At 48.3% G+C, this 25602-nt stretch overlaps 1 protein-coding gene across 6 annotated transcripts in view; it reads left to right on the forward strand.

Moving 5' to 3' along the window:
* The window catches only part of SLC8A3 (solute carrier family 8 member A3), a 112898-nt gene that overhangs the window by 84865 nt on the left and 2431 nt on the right, over positions 1-25602 (forward strand). For 3 of the 6 annotated variants that reach the window (XM_054275353.1, XM_054275350.1, XM_054275351.1), the window contains exons 3-5: positions 5536-5642; positions 16441-16458; positions 25148-25272. In XM_054275353.1, the coding sequence (XP_054131328.1) occupies positions 5536-5642; positions 16441-16458; positions 25148-25272 (250 nt within the window). Of the gene's footprint in view, positions 1-5535; positions 5643-7013; positions 7118-16440; positions 16459-25147; positions 25273-25602 lie in introns of all 6 variants that reach the window. The other 3 variants (XM_054275352.1, XM_054275354.1, XM_054275355.1) reach the window with 2 other exon arrangements.

The raw sequence follows: 25602 nt of genomic DNA on the forward strand, positions 1-25602 counted from the left end.
TCACCTCGAGTCTTGTGTGCAGTTCTGGGCACCACAATATAAAAAAAGCATTGAGGAATTACAGTGTCTGAAGAAGATCCATGAGGATGGTGAAGGGTCTGGAGGAGAAGCCATGTGAGGAGTAGCTGAGATCACTTGGTCTGTTCAGCCTGGAGGAGGCTGAGGGGAGACCTCATTATGGTCTTTAGCATCCTCATGAGGAGAAGTGTCAGGTACTGATCTCTTCACTCTTGTGACCAGTGGCAGGACTTGAGGAAAAAACATGAAGTTGAGTCAGGGAAGGTTTAGGTTGGATATCAGGAAAAAGTTTTTCACTCAGAGGGTGATTGAGCACTGGTAAAGCTCCCCAGGGAAGTGGTCACAGCACCAAGCCTGACAGAGTTCAAGCATTTGGACAGTGCTCTCAGGCACATGGTATGATTGTTGGGGTATCCTGCCCAGGGCCAGGAATTGGACTCTATGAGCCTGATGGGTCCCTTCCAACTCAGCATATTTTATGATACTGCGACTGCTCTATGAAGTCTTCTGGCATAGCAGCTGGGCCCTATCTGCAGCTTCACAATTAAATCCCAAACCAGCTCAGAGCTCTGGGGAAGAGCTGGTACCACAGGCTTTGAACTTCACGCTGCAGGAACTTCCACCCACAGCAAATCAGACGAAGATTTGGGTTCATCAGGATATGTGTCAAGAACAGAATGGTTTGACCCAAAGTGTTTGTACTAATGATTCGCATTAATGAGTTACTGAACATCTCTTGGTACATCTCACTGCCAAAGGGGGATGTTTACCTTGCTGTCTTGGCTGCTTTTCATCCTGGCTAATAGCGTCCCACCAGGGACTCTAAAATGTGCCCTTGCACAGCCCTGTCTGTTTCAGTGGTATACACTATGTGACATCTCCTGACTTGCATTCTTTTTAGAGTTGCTTCACATTCCAAAATCACACAGACCCACACAGACACATCCTCTTAACCTTCTCAGCAATAATTCCTGAAAATGAGAGTGTCCACACAAAGAGATACTCAGTATTTTCTAGCACATTAATCAAATAACCATTCAGTTGTTGCCTTATGTGTTGGAAGTGGACGTGTTGTCAAATAAAATGATTTTATAGATTATCCTCTGTACTTCCCAGATGGGGAATTTAGCAACATCATGTGCACAAAGTCCTTTAGGAGAAGATCGATGTCTATTCATTTCATCTTCTGTTGCTTACTCAGGGAAATCTCATTCTTAATGTAGCTCCCCAGAGGAGCTTTTCCATCCCTGACATTTAAAACCAGTGGTTGTTTCTAAGTGTACGTTCTAAGCATAACCTCATCTGAAGGCTGTTGGGTGGCAGCTTGCAATGACCTCAGAGAAAAAGAAGCAAGTGAGCAGCTATCCTCACTTCTGGATGACCAGGTGTTCCCTGAGAGTGCTGGCTTTTGGTTTGCCCTGCTGTGTCACAGGCCAGATCGAAAGCATTGCTCAGTCTGCTGAAAGCTGCACCAAGCCCTGAATTAAAGAGCCCTTCCCATCACTGTAGTCATGCGGGTGCTGAGATTGGACTATGCTGTGGCTTGGTGCTGGCAGTGGGGCTTTGTGTTTTGCAGAGTGGCTCCTGCTGCCAGGAGAGACTTTTGGATGGTCTCTGTTGTTCTCTGCTTTTGAGCTGTCTGAGGTGTGTCTTGGCCCCAGTCAAACTGTCAGAGAGAATGGGGAAGGCTGGAAAGTGTCCTCCTTTGCCCATGTGAAGTGGCCAGAGGCTGGGGAATGAAAGCTGCTCAGCTGAGCAAGGTTCCTTGCTTCCCATGGTGGTGAGCATGCCCATCAGGGCTGCTGCACGGCCAGCCCCTCTCGTGCCCGCCTCTGCCTCCATTAATTTCAAGAAGCTGTCATGATGTTCTTGCAGCAAAATGTTCCCAAGCCTCCCGCTCCCACACGCTCTCTGCCTCTCGGTGTCCTTCTGTCACATCTCTCACATTAACGTGATGTCCTCCCGGGGCAGCGTTACACTCCAGCCCTTCTCTCCATCCATCTCCTCCACTCTTCCTGCCTTCCGAGGACGCAGCTCTCAGTGTGGCTGTAGGTGAGAGATGAGATTGTGTGGGAGCAATCTGTGTTTTGGCCTCCAGACAATTTATGACAGCTCAGGACGCAGCTGTATTTATGGTTGCTTTCATAGGCCTGGAGACGAGCGAGATGCTCACAGAGGTAGGGAAGCTGCACAGCAAGGGAAAGGGCAGCCCTCACCAGCCACAGTGGGCTGGGAGGGGTGGCCTGATGGGCCACCACACCCCCCTCTGTTAGCACTGACACCTTTCTGTGGTGACAGTCACGGGAGCAGCCAGCCTAAAGAAGGGCACTTCCCCTGAAGGGAGCAAACCCAGCACTGTGCCCCCATCTGTGCAGGCTGCAGAGCGGCCTGGGAGCAGGGATGCTGCTCTTCCCTCTGCCACAAAATCCCAGGGAAAGGTTAACTGCTCCCCATTATGTGGCACTGGGTCTGTGAGCCCTGGCCCACCTCCCCATCTAACTGCACAGTCCTTGCCAAGTTCTGCCCTGCTCCTTTCCCCCTTGCACAGGGAGGTCTGTCAACAGCCTGACTCTGGAGCAAGAGCTGGCAGTGGCTGCAGTTTGGCTCCCATCACCCTCATCCCACCACACCTGGCCCCAAGCATCACCTCCAGGCTCCTGCTGTATGCCCAAGGCTTTCATGGGGTGGAGGACCTTCTGAGCACTCACCACCTCTCAGCAAAGCTGGAGAGGTCAGGCACTACCTCCTTTGGGATTCAGTCAGATGGGGAGAGGGGGTGCAAGGCTCAGCCTGTGTCCATGCAGGGCACCTGTGGCTTTGGCCTGTTGCTTTGATCTGTCCTTCACCTCTTGTTTCTGAGCTGGGTAAAAGGTTCTTTTCTCCTTAAAAGCTTGTAACAAAGGAGGAAACCAGGAAGTTACTGGCTTGGTAACCAAATTCAGACTCTCTTTTTGGAAAAGCCACCTGATGCTTGAGTGTGTGGTAGTGGTCCAGTTTGCAGCAGAGCTGAGTTGGTTTTGGAGCCTAGAAGGTTTGTGTTCCAGACTTAAGGGGACCTGCTTTTGCAAAGCCAGCACTTTGCCATGCTAGCTTCTAGGGATCCCCAGCAACCCTTCTTTCTCTTTCTTTATAACTGTTTTTTTTTTTAACATTAAAACAAAGGCTATTCTAAGGAAGTCTCAGCACTGTGGAACTACTTGGTAGGGTGGAGGGAGGGAGGGAAGGAAGGGAAGGAAAGGAAGGAAAGGAAGGGAGGAAAGGAAGGGAAGGGAAGGGAAGGGAAGGGAAGGGAAGGGAAGGGAAGGGAAGAAGGAAGGGTTTGCATGTAGAATATTAACTGTACAAAGCCTTAGAATAGCTTTGTTGCAGTACATAAACTGACCCCAGGAAACAGAGTCTGTGGTGTTTTTTCTAAATTTTTGCAGACAAGCAATACTGATTATTTCAAAGCTCCTAGAATAGAAAAAACATAAGCAATGGTACTTATGAAAGGGATTATTAAAAGCAACCCACGTCCAGGAAGCACTGGCTGCTTTGGAAAATCCCACCTTCTGTTTTGTAGTAATGAGCAAGGAAAAGATCAGAGCTATGAATCAGCTGTAGGTTTAACTCAGCAAATTGAACAAGCTTTGCAAAGTATCAGGGGCCCAGATAAAATCTGGTTCAAAAGCCAAATTCAACATCTCCAACAAAAATGAAACAAAAAATCATCATGATGAAGTCTTGGCAGAGCAGCAACATTTACACCAGAGAAATACCTTTTAAAATCTTTCAGGCTGGATTAGCAGAGATTGAAGGAGCCTAGAGAAGGGAAAGGAGGCTTGCTGGCATTGGTGCAGGGTATGGGTAGAGCAAGCACTGGCAAAAATAAAGCTGATTTAGCTCAGAAAGAAGAATTGGAGGTGATTTTTCCTGCATATTCCTGCACTGATGGATAGGCCGACATTGTCCAAATTCTGCTCCCACCCCTGTGCCATCATTTGAAAGAGAAGGGTTGGGACCAAGATCAAGACCAGAGTCAGCACAGGGAACAGGATTTCCACAGCTGGAGTGCAGGAGGAATTGACTTGAGGGTCAAATTGTAGGATGACCAAATAATTTTGCGGTCATTATTGATATCAGTAGGAATGCAAGCTGCAGTGATGATTCTCCTGTTCTGTGCTGAAGTGATGATTTTCCAGAGGCTGATGGCTGTGGCAGCATCCCCAGGGTGGGGATCACAGCACCCCCAGGGTGCAGGGCTGGACTGCTTGTTCTCTGAGGCACTGTGAGATCAGAGATACAGGATTTAATTGCAAAGGCTACAGTCTGAGGCACATAGAGATGTGAATTTGGTCACATCTGTCCAGATTGCCAGTGATTGTGATTGCCAGTCCTGCTTTTTTCTTCCTTCCCATTGCCAGTCAAGACTGATTGTGCACAACATGCACCTGGGCCTGATCTGATTGCTAAGGATGGGCAGGAAGAAGAGGAGGAGCTTGTTGTGTCAGGGCCGTGTGTGGGACCAGAGCAGTGGGAAGCAGGGGATCTTTCACTTGCAGGAGGGCAATTGTTTTGAGGTAAGGAAAATACTTTTTATGTGGAACTGACTTCTGGTTTAAAAAATGCAGTTCCAGCTTGGGGTAGGGTTCCAGGAGCCCTAAGATGGCAAGTAGGTACCCATTCAGAGGAGTTACATGTGCAAACAGTGTTGTATTTAAGAGGGGCTTATGCCAGCTTGGAATGAAAGCATCGATGTCTTCAGTCACAAGTGAGCGATGTGACTGCACGAACTCCCCTCATTCAGCCACTGGCAGAATGAGGGGAGTGCAGGGGTCGTTTTGAGCTTGCAACAGTCAGTGCAGCCTGTCTGTAAGGAGGCAGTGGCTTGGCAGTCTTTGAGTTGTTTCTCTTGTTCTCTTTGGGTGTGAAAGTTGTGGGACAGTACTCTGCATAAGGCATGTATTTGCTGTGAAGGAAGCCATGACAGAGTGAGCTCTTCTTTTCCTACAAAATGGTACAAGAACTTGCAAGAAATTTTCTAAAGGAGAAACATGGGATCTGCTGCTCAGCAGCTCCAGCAGCCAGCACTTCTCAGAGCAGGCCAATGAAGCTGAGGCAGCAGCAGGGTGCCAGCAGGGTGTGTGTGCATGGGTGGATGTGCGTGTGTGGATGTGCGTGTGTGGATGTGTGTGTGTGTGCACAGGGGTAACAGGGTGAGGGAAGCCCGCTTCTCTGCTGGCCATCAGACCTCACTGCCCACAGGCTGAGCCCTGAGTCAGTTTGCTGGGGGATTGTTTTTGTCTAACTTCACTTTATAGTTTAGCCTACCATTCTACCTTTGGGTTAAACAGAAAATTGGCCAGTGTTGCTTGCAGAAGGGGGGCTTTAGCCCTTCTCAAAGGGCCATGTTGAGTTTGTTCAGTGGGTGAGAAAACTTTGACTCTCTAATGTACCCATTTAACTCTGTCCTTCCTTGACTTTTGCTTCTCTGTTCCCCTCTCCCCTTTATGACCCTTATTATTTTTCCATCCACAGCAAAACAGTTCACATCAAGGTAATTGATGATGAGGAGTATGAAAAAACCAAGAATTTCTTCATTGAGCTGATGAGCCCCCGCATGGTGGATATGAGTTTACAGAAAGGTGTAGTACTGGCCCTGCAGACTAACATTAACGTTCTTTCCTCCTCTCTTCCATCTCCTTCCTCCTCTTCTCTTCCTCTGATGTCTCTCTGTCTCTGACTGCTCTGCCCTAAACACTGCTGTGCACGCACACTGTGTCACATGGTACCCATGGGGTGGCATGGGGAGTGGTGCTGGGGCTGCTGAGAGGCAAAGTGGCAAGGGGAGGAGAGAGAGAAGGATGGAGAGCAGTCCTGCTTGTCCATATTTCTGTGGTGACTTGAGAGGAACCTTCTGCCACCTCCACTGGAGGGCCCAAGAAAATTTTGTAGTGTCAGTGGGAAGATGTTGGCTCGAAACACATCCAGCATCTCAGGAGATCATTCCCCAGCCCTGGTCCCATGGGTTGTTCCAGTCAGACCCGTGTTAGAAAAACACAGGAATTGAGGCCTGGCAGAGAAGCAGCTCTGTGACTTCTGACAAGCAGTGGGCAAAAGCTGTGCAACCCCTGGTCTGGTTGTCACAGAGCAACTCTGGGAGCAGGAGCTGAGGGCAAGGAAGAGCCAGGGCCTGCTTTGCTTTGCCTGGGGTCTCACAGCAGCTGTGTACATTGCAGGGGTAGTGGAGGGGGCCAGATAAGCTGGCCTCAAGGGAAAGAGGCTAGGCCTGCTCTAGTGCCCAGGGCATTTGTTTTTGAGCCTTGGAGGCATTGTCTCATTGTGTCTCCTCTGAGCAAAGCTGTCCGTCCCCTGGGAAGACTGCATCCTCATTTGAGGAACAGGACAGGACGATGAGTAGATACTATCAAGAAGAGAAAGCAGTAAGATGTGCCATTTTAAAAATGGGAGTTAGAACCATCAGCCTCCTTAGCAGCTGGTGGAGCTGCAGCCACTGGCAGAGACCTGCCTCACCACACTGGAGAATGTGTCTCTCTCTTCTCCTCAGGTTCCCGGTCCAGAGTCTTTGCAGACTTATTATTAATCATGAGGGTATTATTACTGTATTTATTATTAATGGTAAGAAGAAATTGGTCTTCCAGCTAAAATGCAGTGGGTAGCTCAGGGTGGTGGTCCCTGATGCTTTTTAGGCAACTGATACCCTTTCCATTACCATCTGACACTGAAAAAAAATGCGCTGCAGATGTCACCTTCCACTAACCATCAGCAAGGTCCTCCTCCCACTTTTCCCTGCCTCCTCACTCCCTTCCAGCCCCCCCTGCCCCTAACAGCCCACTCCCAAGGAGCCGCTGCGAGGATGCTGTGTCCGAAGGCAGGCCAGCGCACGCCGCCCCACAGGACGGGCTGCGTGCCAGGAGCCCTCGCTGCCGCCGCCGCTGCCGCGCTCCAGCCAGCTGACCCGCTGTACACGGTTGTCTCTCTTGTTGTCCCTACAGGAAGACCATAAGGGTTAAGATAGTAGATGAGGAGGAATACGAAAGGCAGGAGAATTTCTTCATTGCCCTTGGTGAACCGCAATGGATGGAACGAGGAATATCAGGTGTGAGATCCTTTATGAAAAAAATGCAAAAAAGAAAAAAATCAGAATCAAGTATCCAAACCCCAAATCCAGAAAATATAACCTTCTTTCTCCTCCTTACCCTTCCTCCTTTTCTCCTCCTCCTGTAGAGGGATCGACTTTTACTCTTTGCCCTCCTGTATTCTGCTCTTACTCTGTTTCAGTGTCATCTCTGTGCCTTTAAGAGCCTAGCTTACTTCTGATCCTCCTTTTGTGCAATGCTTGAGTCTCGGAGGCTGTGTTATTTTGATTGGGTTTCCTTGTCTTGATCTGTTTTTTGTTCTGAGCACACCTTTGCTGTTCTCCCTGCTCCTGCTTCTTTGCCAGGACCTTGGGGAATGCAAAAGGCAAGAGAAGGGTGTAATGCATGGCTGCCCCCTTCAACTCCTCCTGTACTCCCCCGTCCTTCCCTCTGTTGTTGCCTCCAGTGGCACTGCTTTGGTGCTCTTGGGTCCCTATGAAGTGTGATGAAAAGTCCATAGGAGAAGAGAGAAGGTGTGAAGTAACTTGGCTTACTTTTTTTTGAAATGGTTCTTCATGTCTTTCATTTGAAAACCCCTTTAAATGTGTCACAAACAATCACAGTCTGTGAGGGTGAAGGTTGTGAAGCTCTACTGAGGTCCTGCTTTATCTGAAGTGAGACCCAGGATCTCCCAGGAGGCCAGGATTCATTGCTGGAATAAACCCAGATTTACAGCTGTGTGTCTTGCCTACATCTCCCTTTGTTCTTGTCCTATATGTGTTTGACTCCTTTCTCACTGAGTCTTGCCACTGGCTTCACTAGGTTTGGGGTGGCCTAGGAGGGCCAAGATTTAAATAGAGGCACTTTACATAAAGGAATTCAAATCCTTCTGGGTGCCTGTTACAGTGTAGAGGCAAATGTGTGTGCCCACAGGCTTATTTCTGCTCTCAGGTGCTGCTGTTGGTGGTGGGACACCTGGCTGCTGCCCATGCACTGCACAACCCAGCTCTCCCTTGCTGAAATGTCTTCTGTTTCTTACCTCATCAGCACAGCAGCTGCCCTCTGGCCAGTCCAAGCTCCCATAGACTGCTCCATAGGATGTTCAGGATAGACACAGGTTACATTAGCATTTCAGTATCATATAGCATCCATGGACTTGTGAAATGTAAACCCATATTTTAATACTGTTAAACTGCCTCCTGCAGCCCACAGGCAATGAGGGATATCAGGTTTCACTTTGTCAAGCACAAGCCCTCAGTTTTCACTGAAGTCCAACTGCCCTTGAGCAGAAGCAGTGATCAACCTTGCCATATCCCGTGGGAGTATGTCCCAGCAATCAGTTACCTGCCAGGGTAAAGGTGTGAACATGGCTTCTAGGTAGAAGTTGTCTGGCATCAGCTTGTAGCCACTAGTTATTTTACTACTTTTTTCCATCATATAAAAGAACTATATAATGCCACAGCTTCCATGTAGCTGTCTGTTCTCTACACCCACAGTATGCTCAGATTTCTTCTTGGGCATTGTGATGGCCAAATCCTGGATCAAAGTCTTCAGTCCTAGAATCACACTGGGGTCTCCTCTCCACATATGTGGAGATGTCTTCCTATCCATGGGTCTCCCACCTCCATCTCAGCAGGTCCAGGAGGAAAATCACAGGCCCCTGGCTTTCTCCTGCTTGGTAGCTTGGAGCAACACAATTAATTTTTTCCTCAGCTGTCTGTTCTCCGTGAATCCTGTAGCCTTTTCTAAACAATGAGCAGAATCAGAATATAGAGTCATAAATGGGCTATTTTTATGAAGTCCCATATTTCTTTTTCCTACACAGGTCACATTGCACCTGGTTGAATAAGAACAAGTGCTTGGAAAGAACCCAAGTGGCCCCAGAAGTGGACCAGTTGTAAAACGTCCTCATTATTGCTAGGACTACAGAGCCAGTTTGCTATATCATATATCTCTTATTTATATCTATATCAGCTCTAGTCAGTGTGATTGTCTGATTTGCAAGAGGCAGAGAAGAGGTCAGAGCTGGACTAAATTGATGTGCAGCACAGAGCCTGCAGGCCAGAAGGTGAGGGCACACCCTTGGACAGACCCTCTTTTGCCTGGAGGAAGTAAAGGACCATGCCAGGGGGGAGATGCAGGGCCCCAGTTGGCCTCATTAGAGAAAAGTCAGAGAGTGAGAGCACCATGGTTTTAAAATATGAGAGGCAGGAGATTAAACTGCATATACAAATGTTGCTGGCACAAGGTGGCACAGTCGCTACACTAAATCCAGGGCATCTGGAAAGATCCCCAGCTCTGTACTGGGGATCGTTGTACTCTGTGCACTTTGCGGCACCTCCGATAAGCCTACCTTGTGCCTGGCATGAAGAATAAGGAGCTACGAGAGGCTTTCCCGTAGAGAGCATTGTGAGTGATCCAGAGCAGATGCTGTGGCCAGCAGCTTCACAGAATTCATGCATGACCAGCTGGCTCCCGGCGGAGAGGAGGCAGCCCGGGCCACGCTCGGGCTCGCACGTGCTGGGGCATCGTGCGCCGTGCAGCGTTGGGAGGGGGTGCTCGTGCTGGCTCCAGCACGTGCGTTCCTGCTGGCATCGTGTGGGTGCTGCCATTGCCCTGTGCCCACAGACAGGGAAAATCCCACACCACAGTCCCCTAGCGGGGGCTTTGCTGGGTTTTGTTGTGGTGGTGGATGTACCCCCACGTGACTCACACAGCAAGTGCAAAGCACAGCTATTGCCTCTCCTTGGGGACCCAGGCCCGGTAGCTTTTGAGGTAGAGTCTCTCTGGGTTTTGGCTACTCATGCATTTGTTCCCAGTGCTGCAAAAGATGTGGTGTTTTTGACAGTGTGTCCTTGTTTTGTTGTTACTCCGCACTTAACTCTGTCACACTGAACCTGTGCCTCGGTGCTGTAGGAGGATTGATGCTCTCAGCTATTTGCAGCATCTTCAAAACCTCTCCTGGCTCCTCTGAAAGCAGGGTGGTGTTGGGCACCTCAGATGAATGGCAGTCATGTTTGGAAGTAATCTGCAGTCCAGGTCACGCAGAGACAGCTAGCTGTGCCTGCACTACCACAGCTTTGTGCTGAGGGCCTGCAGCCAGCCCAGGACTTCTCCATGCAGAGGGCAGCTCCAAGCTTACCTCAGGGATACAAACAAGGTGGCAGTGATGAAATCAGGGGTGAAATGTTCCCTGAAGTGATGGCAGAGCTGATGACAGGGAGAAGTAGTATGTGCTTTTCAAAGCAGCCTGGGGCAGAGTTTGAGTGGTTTATTTTGGGATGCAGAACTTGGTCCAGAGCCTGGTGCTATTCAGACCCAGTGTGCTGTCCCTGAGGGTACCCACACTGCTGCAGGCTGTGGTGGCAGTGGCTCCTGAGAGACATGCAGTGGAGGAGGATGGCAGGTGGGAGCAGAGCTTACTACCACACGGTTGATTTGCATTACTGTCTGTGCTGTCCTGTACACCTGCAAATACAAAGCAGTCACCTCCAGTCAAGGGAACTTCTTCTTGGCCCTGATCAGAGCTGTGGGCCACAGGGGTTTCCAGGATAGTCTCTGTGAGGGCCAGAACTCAGCATGACATTCATCCTATTGCTCTTGCTCTCTGCATCTGCTAGCACCTTACTGAAGGAAAAATCATCTCTACACAGAAGTGTTCCTGTGGTGATGCAAGCACAAATGCCTGTCTTCAGGTTGACCAGGGCTTTCAGAATGCAGACCATCCACTGATACAGCCTTTGAACTGGAAGCTGATTTTGCATCATCTGCAGACGCTGCTTCTCACTGTTCATCCCCAGTTACATGAGTCATGCTGCTTTGAGCCTTGGGACACTCAGCTGTTAACCCCTGCTGTAAGGAGAGCTGACCACTTACTTCTGCTACGTAAATGCTACATCTGCTTTGTCTCACAGGCCATCTGTTCTTTTTCATCAATCACTTTCTGGATCTGGAGTTTTTCAAAGTCTTTCTGATCATCCAAACAAATCACATCAAGTAGTTTTACTATAGCAACTCTTTTTGTTGATGTGCTCCAATAATTCAAAGAGATGAGAACAGATCTGAGATTGGTATCTTGCCAGCCTGGCCTGTGATGATGACCAGTGCTGACTCAGTAGTGGCATATCAGATGCACAGAGCACTGGCAAAGATGGTGCTTGCTGCAAGCTCGTTGCATCTAAGTGAATGAGTAAAAAGAAATCAAAGAGAGAAACTCATATTCTTTGCTTGGCCAGGATGGTAAATGTTGCTTTTCTCTATCCTCCTGGCCATTTTCCAGGTTTCCTGACTTTTTTGTCCTTTCCATTTCTAAGAAATTAATCTTCAAATCCTTCTTGTCTCACCTTTCCTCCATATGCAAAGTCATGCAACCTGAATCCCTGTTTACTGAGTGCTGAAGGGTTTTGAAACTTCCTTGCACCGTATTTCTGGGCATCCTTTTGTCAGCACCTTTTTAAAGGGTTCCTGCAGGGAAATGAGTGTCTTCCTCTATGAAGAGATGCTGTCTGTTGGTTTGACTCTTGCTCTCATAGCATCTCTGCTATCGTGTCAGCTCACAACTCAGAATGCAGATTTTGCTGCTGTCCCAGCAAGATTTTGGCGTAATACTTTCTTCACACATCAGCTTTTACAGTTTTTCCTCAGCCCTGGATTACAGGGGAAGAACTTGCTTTGCATTCCCTGGATGAAGTTGCTCGTCTGCTTAAATTGTGGCTAATCTTAGTGTTTATACAGCCTGAATGGCAAGTGAGGCTACTTTGGAAGATTTCACTTGATTGCAGATAATGGTGCAAATGGCATTTGGAAAAATACGTTACATGAGGATTACTGGGAATCAGCTTGTGAGAATTCATGGCACAGTGGTGGAAGATTCAACCTCAGATTCAATAAATGGCTGATACCTGAAGGCTGACTCTGAGGGTTATGTTTTGTGAAAGGGACTGACAACCTTCATGTGAAGTTTTGCTTCAGAAAGCATGTCTCCCACAAGATATGACTTTGCTGGAAATGGCTGTGCAGATGGCTGGCAAACACTGTTATCAGCTGGGCGGCATGCCCTGGCTTGGGAGGATTTTGTCTTCTCAGCCCTCCCAGCACAGAATCAACTGGTGAAGACAAATCTCATAACACATCTCCTTCTAATCAAGTGTCAGCACCTCTGATGGGGAAGCTTTGTGCCCAGAGGGAGGATGTGACTGGGAGTCACAGAGAAAGGATTGAATTGCAAAGAAGGAAGGATTCCCAGATTGGATTAATCCATCAAGTTATCTATATCAAAATATTGATGAAATTATTTGACTTGTTACAAAGATCCATACCTGTTTAAGGTAAGCTGTATTGATACATGTGCTGCAGTTTTCTGAAGAGTGAACAGATGCTAAGAAACTCCTTCATCAACTCCATCAGCTGCTGATGAGAGTAGCAAAAAAAATGTTAGATTGTTGTTGCCTCATTCCCTCAAGGTTTAATAATTTGCTCACAGCTCTGTGATTAGGCTGAATGCTGCTGATTCTCCTGATGGAGAGGAGTTTCTTGGAGTCTGCAAGAGCTTTGCTATTGACTTCAATAATAATAGCATTCAGGCTAATGCTGCAAAATCTCTGCCTTGTTTGGCCTGTAAAAACCCCCATGTTAGGTCTCTTCACAATCTGTTAGGGAAACATTTTACTCACTTCAGTGAGCAAATCTGGAGGCAGAGCCTGCGGACAGTGACATCTGGGAGACGGGGGACCATTATCTCTTTGGGAAGGGAGCCTGTGTTTCACATGGGCACTTCTTGGCCACCTTTGAGTGTGCAGGGAGTGGAGGCAGTGTGTTCTCTTTGTCTGTGGCATCCTCTGACTGCCCTGCTGTAGGACTGAGAATTTCCTTAAAGTTCATCCTTCTCTCTCTCATTGCAACTCTCTCTCTAAATCCCAGGCCTTTAACAAGGATCCTCTTATCTACACAGTGGCTTCTCTGAGTCTTTAGGGATACTGATTAGAAAAGATTTATATTAATGAAGAATGAGTCCAGAATAAAGCATGCAGCATACTCGAATCTCTCAGTGAGGTAAACAGCAGAGAAAAGTGTTTAGAAAAAGGCTGGGACACACATTGGGCACATCAGGTTGCTGTAAACACAGGATTGCTGGATTGCTGGTCTGCTTCAATCCCAAGCCTGGTTCCTCTTGCTTTAAGCTTTTTGGAGTTAACACAGGAGGTGATGAAATTCCTGATCTGTAACCCACACCAACATGCATGTCACAGCAGAATTTGACCTCAAAGTATGCCAAAAACATGCAGAATAAATGGCTTATTAGTACACAGATTTTAGCAGCTTTTTAAAATTCAGGTTAAAATTGTCCATTTTCAGGGGTGGCAAGGGAAGCAGAATTCATGTATGCAATTTTGACTTCACCTAGTCAAAACCAAGCCTTCAGGGAAGAGAAACTCCAGTGAAGGAGGAGCAGGGATCCACAGCTAAAGGCTGTGGGTCCTCCTGGGTGAGTCAGCGTCACAGCCCCCTTATCTGCAGGCACACGTGTTTGTCTGCAGCACACCATGCAAGGGTTAGGTAAGGGATACTTGGGACTGCTATTTTGGAGTTGTCTGCGGAGCTAATTTTAGCAGTTCCCCGTAAGAGTACACATGTTAAGCCTCTGAGACTACCTGAAATGCCAGGAGCAGTGAGGTGGCCTGGCTTGGCCCCATAAGGAGCGTGATGTGCAGAGCAGCAGTGCAGCAGAGGGAGAGGTGCCCTGGGGAGGGCTGGAGGGATGCAGCCCAGGCTGGGGAGAGTGGAGGGAGGCTTGTGGGATGGGAGCAGCACGGAGGCCATCAGTGAAGCTGGTACAGGTACAGCATCCCCAGATGGGCTGTCAGGAAACATTACAGGTCAGGGCTAAGGGCACATTAGCAGATGTGTGTGCAGGAAGAAAGCTTTAGTCCGTGAAATCATTTTCTTGCTTGCATGCACAGCATTCACTCAGAAATATAAAGACAGAAGAATCCCTTGGCTTTCTGCATACTGTATTCTTGATGTTTCATTCATAGCTTTATAGGCTTCTTCAAATATTCATGTATCATATCATAAGTGAAAGGGAGAAAAATTGTTCTTTTTCAGGCTCACAAGGAAATGGGGAAAAAAATAAACTCAAATCCCAGAGCAGTATAATAACAGTTTTAACAAACATGAGGAACCAATGGTTTTTTTAATAGCCACAGTAGCTTAGGGTCCCAGTAATATTTCATTATATTACATTTGAACACCAAACTGACCCATTGTACTAATGCTTGTAATTGCAAAAGGCAAATTAAATTTCTGTACATTGTCTGGAGAGCCAGAAGACCGTGGAACAGTAAGAAGGTCCCATGACAGCATGAACTGCAGCAGGACAGAGCTATAAGGAATCTCCAGAGTCATGCTACCAGGGGTACTGATGAGCCTGTTGGAGACTTCAAGGAGAGGTCAGGAGGTGCAGGCAGAGCAAACATCCCTTTGCATCTTGTGGCTCAGTGGAACCTAATGCAGAATGTACTCACGAATAGTTTCCCCAAAGTTTTTGACTCTCAAAAGGAATTGACCCTGAAACGGAAGGGTTGCTCAGCAAGGAGCCTCTTCATTTCACCTTTCACTGTGCCTCTACCTGCCCACATGGACAAGGGAGATCTCTTGGGTTGCCCACAGTCCTTCCAGCTGAGGAGACGGATCAGTGGATGAAGATCTTGGCTGGGTCAGTGTCTCTCTGCAGACTCTCCAGTTTCTCTGTTGGGAAAGCTGTGCCCATGGTTGCTGCTCAACAAAGCAAGGAAGTTACTGGGTGTCAGGACTCAGGATTAGTTTCCCTGGCTCTGCCATGGATGTGCTGTGTGACCTTTGATAAATTGCTTAGGAAATCACTTTCAAATGGCACAGATACAATTGGGTGCATCTATATAAAAGTGCCTGCTTTTCAGAAGTCCAAACCGGCAAGGCTGGGAAAATTAGCACTTTTGGACTCCAGCCCACTTCTGAGTTTGCAAAATGTTCCCTTTAGCTTCTTTTTGCTTGCTTCACCATCTGTCAAATAGGGCTGTTATTACTGACTCTGTACAGAGTTTTAAGCTTCTGAGACTAAAAGTGCATGATAATAAGTGTTAGTAATTACAATACTGTCATCACATGCAACCAAGTCTTCAGGGATTGGTTTGCTGTTTGAAAAACAAGTAGGAGTTAAAGCTATGGCACAGACTTGGTGCTTGGCCCCTCTCAAAGAGTGTTTGAGATTTTTAGCTATATGGATTCAGCTGCAGCTGGTTTGATACCTGGATGTAAGCTGTGGCTGTCTGTGGGTTATACTTCAGAGGGATCCAGCCAGATATTTCTTTGTGACAGCTCTGGGGAGTGGAGAAATCATGAGAGGAGAGGGTCAGGGGGTCACTTCCAAAGGAGCTGAACTGTGTCTTTATGGAGAGCCAGGGTAAGGTCATCCCTTGCAAGGACCTTCTCTCCTTTCTCCTCTTTTCCTCCCACCTCAAATCTCACAGGACCATGCAGTCACATTTCCTGAGACCATGAAGTCACATTTCATGACAGGCAGTTGCATCCCACTATGATGATGTTGCATGGCCCGTGTCCATGCAGCACTGTCAGGCAGATCAGCAATTTGGAACAAAGAGATCCAGGAGGACACAAACAGTGATGCTCTACATGTGGCTAAGCTCCTCTAGGTACCCTGAGCCTCTGAAAGTGGTACCTGTGGGGTGTGGGATAGATGTAGGTGATCCAGGGCATCATCCTGAGGGATGATGCATGGCTGTGTTACCCCTGCCCCTTTTGGCATTGGAGGCCATCTGTTTAATCAATGCCTCCCTCTGATGCTGCTCTTCTCAATGAGCTGCCCATCACCTTCTCTTCTCAGTACCTACAGGTTTATTGGGGCTCCTCAGTTGTGCCAAGCCCTGCCACAACTACACATACCCAGCTTAGGCAGGGGCACCTCCCACGCCTTTGGGTCAGTTTGGCTTGTGTCAGGCCCCAGTGGCAAGTGTAGCTGCCCTCCTTCCCCCCTTTCCCTCCTTGCCACTTCCCCCTGCTGCATCCCATCCCTTTGCCTTTGTTGGGGGGGGAAGGGGTGACTTTGGGGAGCCAGTGCCCGTGGTGCTCACTGGAGCACCCCAGTTTCCTCTCCATCTTGCTGCTGTGGTGTCTGCTCCCCAGCCTGTGCCCAACATACAGCCTTGGTGAGCTCGCACGCTGCCTTGCACCATGTCCATTGCTCACTGACAGCCTTCATCTGCAAAACTGCTTTTTCCTGATGGATATTAACTTCTTCCCTCTTTTTCTTTTCTCTCTCTGTCTTTCTCGTGTTCTTTCACCACAGCCCTACTGCTCACACAAGGTAAGTGCTTTTTCTCCTTTCCTCTGGCTGCTGTGGCTCTCTTTTTGTCCCTTTTGGTCAGAGCCTCCCTGCTTGTGTTTGCTGTTTGTAGACAACCTGAGCTCGTGATGTTTGTGTCTAGTCTAGTTAAGAGCAGTACAATTAAGAAAATAACAGTGATTGATTGATTGATTGATTGATTGATTGACGGACTGATTGATTGATTGACTGACATCTAAGAGCATTTCCCATATTCCAGATTTTTCCTGGCAGTTTGGGGGAAATGATCCAGACAGAGTTGCAAAGCAATACAGGCAGCTATACCTGGTCTGAAGCTGTGACTTGAGACTCTCTTTAGGCAGCTCTGGTGCTTGGGTTGTGCTGATGCACAGGGGAAGACAGGGATTTCTGCAGGGAGGTGGCATTTCTGCAGTGTGGGACAGTGTTGCCTGGGGTGGGTAAGGGTACAAGGTTGTGCAGGTGTCCCCTTCCCATGGAGAGTCACATGTCACCCCTCAGTCCCTTCACCCCTGTGCTCTCCACCTCCCATCCTAGGGGGTCCCCAGGGTGTGCGCAGCACCAGAGCAGTACTACCAGGATGTGATCAGCACCATTTTCCTCCTCACCCTCAGCTCTGGTTCTGCACTCTGCATCTCCTGTCCCTGTGTCAGAATTTCTTGTGTATTAATACAGAGCCCCTTTTCCTTGCCTGAAATCCCCATTACACTGGTCTGTCTTTATCCCACTGTGGTGCAGTGTATGCCTCCTGTATTGTGGTTATTCCTTCAATTCCAGATGTGATTACTGTTCAATTTCCACTAAAGAAGCACTTCTTGAAGGATAAGGGTGGGCATGGAGGGTGAAGAGAGGAGCTTGAAATCCCACAGGCTTGTGAGCAGGCCTGAAAACCAAAGCATTCATGATGCCTGAGCTGTGCTGCAAATCCAAGGAGCAGCATCTGCCATGCAGGCTTCAGTCTGGTCCCTTTTCGGAGGATGCCAAATCTGCTGCACAGGGGATGTCCTGAGCCCTCTATTGGACTAATTAGAAAATTGCTAGTGGCAGGCAGAAATCCCCAGTTCCCCAAATACCAGCTAAGGGTGCTTATGGAGGACTCCTTGGAATGGTTTGGACAGTTTCCTTTGTTACCTCTTCAGATCGGGGAGGACTGGAAATAAGTTGAGCACAGCCTCCTTCCCAGTGACTTCATTGCTTTAATTCAGTAGCTGCCTAATTTGATCAGAACCCTGGGAACCACATAATTCCTATTAAAATAACATAACTTTCCTCCCTCTGTTTTGATCCAGCCTGATTGCTTTTGGCAGCTGTTACTGGAGAACTTGGTCACCAGCTATGAAAAGTTACTTTTTGTAAGGGAGAGCCTCCTCTCTGTCCGGTGAGGGGTCCCTGGGGTGCCCCCCTTGCCGAGCTGCCTCAGGGTGCTCTCTGTGCATGTGACGTGTTTGGCTCATGGTGCTTGGCCCCCACACGTGCTTCAATCCAGCAGCAGGCCAGCAAGCAGGCACGTGCTGGAGTGTCACTCAGCAGCAATCAGGGCTAATCAGTGGGGAGAGAAGTGATGTCCTCGTTTAGTCCGTGTCATGTTAGATTTAGGTTACACCGGTGCACGGGAATCTTTGTTTAAAAACTGCATTATTGAATGTTCCAGTGGAATCTGCAGTCCCACACCTCGTCCCTTGCCTCTTGGAGCAGCTTGCACAGCTCTTCCTGGGCAGCATCCCATTCCTGGGGATGTGTCCCTGGACTGCTGGGTGCCCTGGCTCTCCTCTGCAGCCCTGGGGCATTTCTCTTCCCATGGCACCACTTTGGCAGCCCCTGCAGGGCCAGCAGCTGCGCAGCCCCTGCTCACAAGAGTGATCCCTTCTCTTCACAGAAAGTGTGGGTACCCTGATGGATGAGCCCAAGTGACAATGCCTCTCTTGTCCCAAGAGTCCTTACCTGGGAAGAAATGAGGGATCCTGCCTTTGGCCCCCCTGGCCTGGCAGGGCTCTCCCAAGGAAAACAGGGATGTGAATTTTATACAAGGTGAAGTAATTGGGCAGGGCGCTGGTTCTGCTCAGCATTTATTTCTTCCAAATTTCTTCTCTCTCTGAGCCAGACTTGCAAGTCCATGCAGCACTTGGTCATGTGTCCAACACCAACTGTTCAGGCTTCAGAGTAGCATGGCATAGCTGTGGAGAGACTTGAGAGTCTGGGGGTTTCTTAACCTTCTCTTTTGACACTGGCAATGATCTCTCTGTATATTGTTTATACAGGGAAATACTTGATACCAAAGTGCAAAGGTACTCCAGTTGTCCCTGCCTTTGCCAGCAGTAGAAGAGCTGCTCCCAAGGTCCTTCCAGCCTTTGCAAAAGTCACTGAAAGCTTGGGCACAGCCTTTGCTTGAAAGTTCTTGGGCTCTAAAGATCTAAATCTTTAAAGGGCTATGGAATTATCTTTATGGTATATAGTTCTATGTCATTATTTCTATATACTCATCCAGTTCCAAGAATATATGTCTAAATATATTTCTTTATTTATGCATTAAAACTCCCATGTCCACTTAGCAGTGGGCAAGACTGTGGAGCAGAGATGCCAGTTGTCTGGCCAGTCAGGGATGGTCATGTCAGCAACAATCTCAAGGCAGAGCCAGGAGTGGAATAATGCTCAGTTCCCAGCCCTGTGCCTTTGCCTCCCTCTCATGAATGTGCATCATTTCCCAGTTACCATTAAGGAATGCTGGGCATGTACATGGGATGTATCATGTCTCAAGAATAGCTTTCAGGGCTAAGTCAGCAGATTCCTTACATTTTAGAAGGCAGCCTGGGCTGCCAGTGCTTGTATGTGGACATGTGCTTCTGTAAAGGGCATATCCATATGCTAATCTCCAAAGCCAGAGTGTCTTTTTGCCAGAAGTCTTCTCCACTTGTGACTGACAGCTTGACAGTGCACTGGAGAGAGGAACTCATTCATGCTCTCTATTTACTCTGTTTAGCCAGGGTTATATCTTATTAAGCCACAACAAAAAAGATCCCATTTTAATTGTTTTAATTTTTTCTTAGCAGCCTAGTGTCCAAAAGGGGTGACCTTCATGCAGATACATGCCCACTCCAGAAATGGATGGAGACAAGATAGCTTGAAGAGTGTGAAATGGCCTTCAAAGCAATCTTTCATGAATACATTGCTGGTTTTAGTCCAATTTATTCAGCAAGCATCAGGGAACCCAAACTTGTCCATGGTTTGGTAGTTTTGCAGCATTGCCTAGGTGATGGGTATCTACCTCTCTGATGGTGTTACAGGGCCTTCCCATTGCCTGCTTCAGCTCAAAAGATGCAGTGGGCAGATTACACCATTGAAATGGATTTTGTCAAACTTTGATTTATAATGTGGCCAGGAGGCCACAGGCAATGTCTAGTTCCTGTTTGATTCCCTCCCAACTCTGAAGGAGGTTGAGTGGGCAAGCAGTGCATGATATGGGAACATAGCTCAGTGCTCCCTTTTCCCTGGAAGAAATACAATGAGATGGGGATATGCTTACAGTATTTTGACCCCAAGAATTGGCCTGTCATGTGCAGGTCTGAAATGCTTTGCAGATCACTGCAGCTCAAGTCCTGGGATGGCCCTGCAGACATAGTTGAGAGAGACAGACTGAGAGGGATGTGGGGTGAAAGCTGGGCAGTGAGCATGGCAGAGACATGCCCAGGGCTGCAGAGCACAGCAGTGGCAGGACCATAACCAGGAGCTGCTCAGCCCCCTTGTCTGTCATAGCTTTAAGGGTCTGAACAAGGCAGAATGAGAGCATGGAGTGGTTTATCCTCTTGCTTCCCGCACAGTCCAGCACCTAGTGGGTATCAGCTGTGGCTGTTGCTACAGCCCAAGCAAAAGCGTACTTGATCCTCATTCCTCCCACCCAGCCTTTGATTTTACTGCACCTGTTGTCTCACTTGCTTGTAGCATATTCTCTCTACCTCACTGGCTCCCTGGCACCAGGAGCAGGGTACCTTGGTGCAGCAGCTGGCACAGCAGCCCCAGCTTGCCTGGCCTCAGCAGCCTGTGTGTGTTCCTGCTGCCCAGAGAGGTTCCTAACACTCAATGGTAGCATGTACCTAGGTGCCAGAGCAGACAGGGTCTAGGGGACCCCTCTCTGGCCACCTTCTCCTTCCCAGGGAGGAGGTAGAGGCAGCCCAGAAGGTCCTGGCAAGCTCTGTTCTCGATAGGCACAGCCAGACCTTATCAGGCTTAATTGGAGTTGACAGCAGGGAGTCCAGGGTGCAATCCGCATTGAAAAGTAGGTACTGATGCAGATACAAACAGAAATCAGGCTAGTTAATAATTAAGCTGCAGCTTGGCAGCATTCACATTGACAGACTTGACCTTCCAAATTAAAATCTCTCTCCCAACATACAATCCCCTCCATCCTCGCTCCCTCTACCTTGTGTTCTATTTATCTCAGCCCTTGGTAGTCTTCTTTGCAGGCTGCCATACTGGGGTGATGTGTGACACACATCACAGATGTCCTGTCTCTGCTTTCTTCAGGAGCCCTCCAAGACCCCAGCCCTACACCAGACTGTGTGGGAGCACATTCCACACTTGCAGCAAGTGAGCAGCCTGATGGATTGCAAGGATTGTTGGAAGCAAGCGAGGATAGCAGCCTCCTGTGGCTCTGTAGGCAGGCTGCTGCACCCTGTGCTGGGTGAAGTGCTTCCCTGAAATGCCAGTGTTGGGATTGTCCTCTGCCACTGGGTTTTGTGCAAGAGTTTATTCCTTCTCAGCTGTTGGGTCAGTACACACAGGCTCAGCTCAGCCCTCAGCATCCCATTGAAACAGGCAGACCCAACAGGCCTGGAGCAGGCTTAGGATGGGATCTGATGTTTTGCAGAGGTTGACACTGATTTCCACCCCAAGATGCTCATGTGTCCTAAACAATAGGTGGGCAGAATTGGTGGAATCATGTAGGTGCTTCATACTGCTCTTTGAAGGTGCTCAGCCCACCTTAACTGTATGGCAACTGTAGGTTCTGGAGAAAAAATATCAGCTGGGCTCCTAAATCTGTCCTTCCTGCCACTGCCTTAATTTAGAGAACAGTCAGCAGCCTCGTATTTAGCACCTATGGGTCACTTGCATAAGTACATTGAGCAAGATCCAGTACAGTACTGACATGGGAGTCTTGTGTTTTTCTCCTGCATTAGGATGGAGCCTCAGTGAAAATACAATGGCAGCTTAAATGTTTTCAAATGCACCTTTGAAATTTAGGTTTAGGTCAGGTTTCTGTGCTTTGCTTTCCTGTTGCACATTCACAAATTGACTGAATTTTAATGACACATTAAGGAATTACTTTTTTTCTTCCTCATCCAAAAGCTTCCACTATTAACATTTCTATGAGGTACCCATTTGGACGTGCTCCCTGTGCCTGGTCTCCTGTGGTTTGCTTGCAGCTGACATTGAAAGACCTAGCTGGGCAGTCATGTTCAATCACTTGTCCCCACAGGATGCCCTTTGATGTGCCATCTGGGGTGCCCATGTTCTTCTGTCTGCTCCCTGTTCACCGTACACATGGAAGAGGAGGTGACATCAGTGCCTCACTTATTCATGTTTCTCTGGGTGTGCTGTCAATAGGCTGAAGGTCTCCTTTGCCAGTCAGCTTGTCTCTTCACTCCAAGTGGCTTATCGAGGGCTTGAAGGTGCCTCTGGTAGCACTTAGTCTGCTGGCAAGGTGCCTTCTGGAGTAGCAGGACTCCTACCACCTTCACTTTGTGGAGTCTCTGGTCCTGTGCTCATGATAGCATCTAGGCCCTAGGCTGACAGACACTCTTGGACATGCTTGTGTTGCTTGATTTACTCTAAGAGCTGCCTGGCAAGTGATTGCCTTGGTTGTGGCATTAGTAGGTGATGCACAGGTGGCTTGCAGAGACATCAAAGCCACATACTGGAAGGGGAAGGTCATGTGAACACAGGCATTCCCATGCAGCCTGCCTACCCGCCCAGGATGTGGCACACACAGGGAGGAGACGCAGGAGATCTTCCTCCTCAGCGAGGGATTCACATCTTCCACTGTCCTGCCTGGTGCAAGTACATAAACTAGCATAAGCGAGATGCCAGGTTCTGGGATAAAGCTGTGTTGGACACCATTTCCTATGGAGATAAGAAAACTTGCTGCATTGCACGTGCCTCCAGACCTGCCTGCAGTTCAGCCTTGCCTAGAGGCATAACATTTGCGTGAGACTCTGTGTTCTCTTACCATGCCAAAGGCTTTTGTAATCCGTTAGATTGGGGATTGAGGTTTCATTGCATCATTTCTCTGGGAGTTGTTAAGCTAAGGAAATGCTGCCTGATATTCCCTATTTTCAGAGCATTTCCTCAGACTCCAGGCATTTGCTCTCTGCGCTCTGCAACTGCAGCTGGCGGGCAGAAGCCTAAGGGACTGTGCCACCGACTGTGACTGCAGCTTTTCAGATGTGTTTGTTCCAGGGAAGGTTGTACTGAGTCACACTGTCAACCAAGTCTGGGCTTTGCAACCCTTCTGGGATGGCCGTAGTGCTTTTGCTCAGTTCTTTATTGTCAGCACATGTCAGCATGTGCTCAAGCTCATCTGCCAAGCTGGGTTTTGTGGAGCTGAGGGTGCCTTTGCCCCTGACCTTCAGGTTATGAGGAGCTCAGACAGAAGCAAATCCATGTCATAAGTGCTATGGTAAATGATGTGTGAGCACCTGCATTTTCATTGATGGACACAGTTTATCTTCACACACTCCCAGGTAGAGCAAGACACTGGACTTTCTTGTTCTGTGTCTTAGAAAAAGAGATGTACATGATATGAGACTCCTTGTTCCACTGAATACAAGTACCTTGCATCTTGTTCTTGATAATCATCAGTTCATGCCTCCAAGTGTAGTGTAAAGCAGAACATTTTCAAAGAATCATAGAATTATAGAATCATTAAGGTTGGAAAAGACCTCCAAGATCATTGTCTAACTTTTGACCAAACAGCACCATGTCAACTAAACCATAGCACCAAGTACCACATCAAGTTCTTTCTTGATCTCTTCCAGGGATGGTGACTCCACCACTTTCCTGGGCATCCCATTCTGATGCTTAACTACCTTTTCAGTGAAAAGGTGTGCCCCCTGCATCCCCCTGCATTGCCTTTCTTCTTCTCCAGGTGCTGTGTTCCTCTGTCTATGCAATTTTTTTCTAAACTTACGGGGATTCCTAAATCCAGATGATGCTGTCTTGGAGCTAGGCAGTGATGGTTTTGATGTACATCATTGATTTTAAATGATGGATGCAACTTTTCTGTTTCTGTGATGGATTATAATAATGTCACCTGCCACAGGAGGTCTGGCAAGGCTTACAGCCTTTGCAGTCAATCTAGCCAGGCAGATGAAGAGAGAAGTCAGAGTTTATAAATAGATTTCCCTGTGACTCCATAATTTCTATGTGACTTTTAGTGTGTAGTATGAGATCTGCTGGAGTCCACATGGGATCAGTCACATCTGAGGCATTACCTGGGCATTTGTAAGCTCTGCAGGAAACCTCAGGTAACATCTGACCCACTGCTTAGCCAGAACAAGATGCTCTGCCTTGGTGATATGCCCTCCCAGGTTCTAAAGAGCTCCAGCTTGCACTACCAGGCTCAGCTGGGCCCTGTATTGCAGCTTGTACACCCTGACTGCTCAGGCACGGGAAAGCCAGGGGAGAGCCAGCCCCTTTCTTGAGGTGTCAGTTTTACAGAGAGCCCATCAGCATCTTCCTGCACTAAGGCATGTGGGTGGAAGACAAGACCTGGGCCAGGCCTAGGCACCCTTCCAGCTGGTTGGGATGCTCCTTCCCATCTGGGCAAGCAGAACCCTCTTGAGGCACCTTGCTGGGTTAGCTGGGTCATCAGCGAGATTGAGCCTGACACAGGGTCATCTCAGTGTGCTGCTGACCCAGCATCCTGGTTTAGTTTCCTTCAGCAGAAACTAAATACGGAATTATAGAATGGAATATGTTGGAAGGAATCTTAAAGATCATCTGGTTTCAACCCCACTCCCATGGGACACCTTTCCGTAGGCTGCTCAAACACCACATCCAACCTGGTCTTGGAATTCCAGGGACAGGGTATTCACACCTTCTCTGGACAACCTGTTCCAGTGCCTTAGCACCTTTGCAGTATTATGAATGGAAAAAAACTACTTGTTTCATTACTTGTTCATTTTTCCAATTCATGTGTGGTTTACATGTGGTTGTGACTGTGTGTCTGAGTGTTAGATCAAGCACTGAGTGGCACAAGGAGCCAACCATGATTTTTTACTCAAAGGGGGAAAAAAGGCTCTGTCTCTTGTTAATTCAAATGAGGGAGCATGTCAGGGTGTTACAAGGGTCTTAAAGGGCACTTCTGCCAAATGGCAGAATGATTTTTTACCTTGCTCTCCCCAAAACTGTGGCTGCTGCAGGGGTGATGGGAGAGTGGATGTCAACTGAGAGCATCAATGCAGACTAAAGAAACATTTAAGGGTTTTTTTGTTAATAAATTAAAACTACGTTGCTTATGCTCTTGGTGACTGATATTCAGAAATCTCGGTCCTTTGTTTCTGTGGTCCAACACCCCACCACTGCCTCCCAAACTGCTGTGAGGGGGCTGCAGCAGCCCATACTCAGGCCCTGCAGACAAGCCCCCATGGTGCCCTGGAGGGCTGCTGCCCACAGCTTGGTGTTGGCCTTGCTTTCACAGAGGTGGCAGAGAGGAAGATGACGGTAGAAGAGGAGGAAGCCAAGAGAATAGCAGAGATGGGCAAACCAATACTCGGCGAGCACCCCAAACTGGAAGTCATCATTGAGGAGTCCTATGAGTTCAAGGTCAGTAGGTGTCCCAGGGGCCCTCCAGGAGGGGAAAGCCATGTGGCACTGTCGCAGCCTTGGAGAGCAGGACTGAGGAAGCAGCATGTGCTGGAAAAGGTTGTTGAGAGAGGAAAGAAGTATGTAAATCAGCTAAGAATGGATGAAGTCTACAAGAAATGTCAAAAGTAGCAGCTGCTGGTTGGTGGGGGTGGACAGAGAAAGGCAAGAAAGCCCTGATGGATGCAGAAGAAGCCAGTGGGCAGGAGGATGCAGGAGCAAAGCTGTCTCTGGTGAGGCAGGGTTGAGGGAAGAAGGAACCTAATCAGGATTGAGATGTGGCAAGCAAGC

The sequence above is a fragment of the Melozone crissalis genome, unplaced genomic scaffold (genome assembly GCF_028551555.1).
Source record: "Melozone crissalis strain CALT ecotype California unplaced genomic scaffold, PUWL_Pcris_2 ptg000018l_1, whole genome shotgun sequence".
Classification (NCBI taxonomy): domain Eukaryota; kingdom Metazoa; phylum Chordata; class Aves; order Passeriformes; family Passerellidae; genus Melozone; species Melozone crissalis.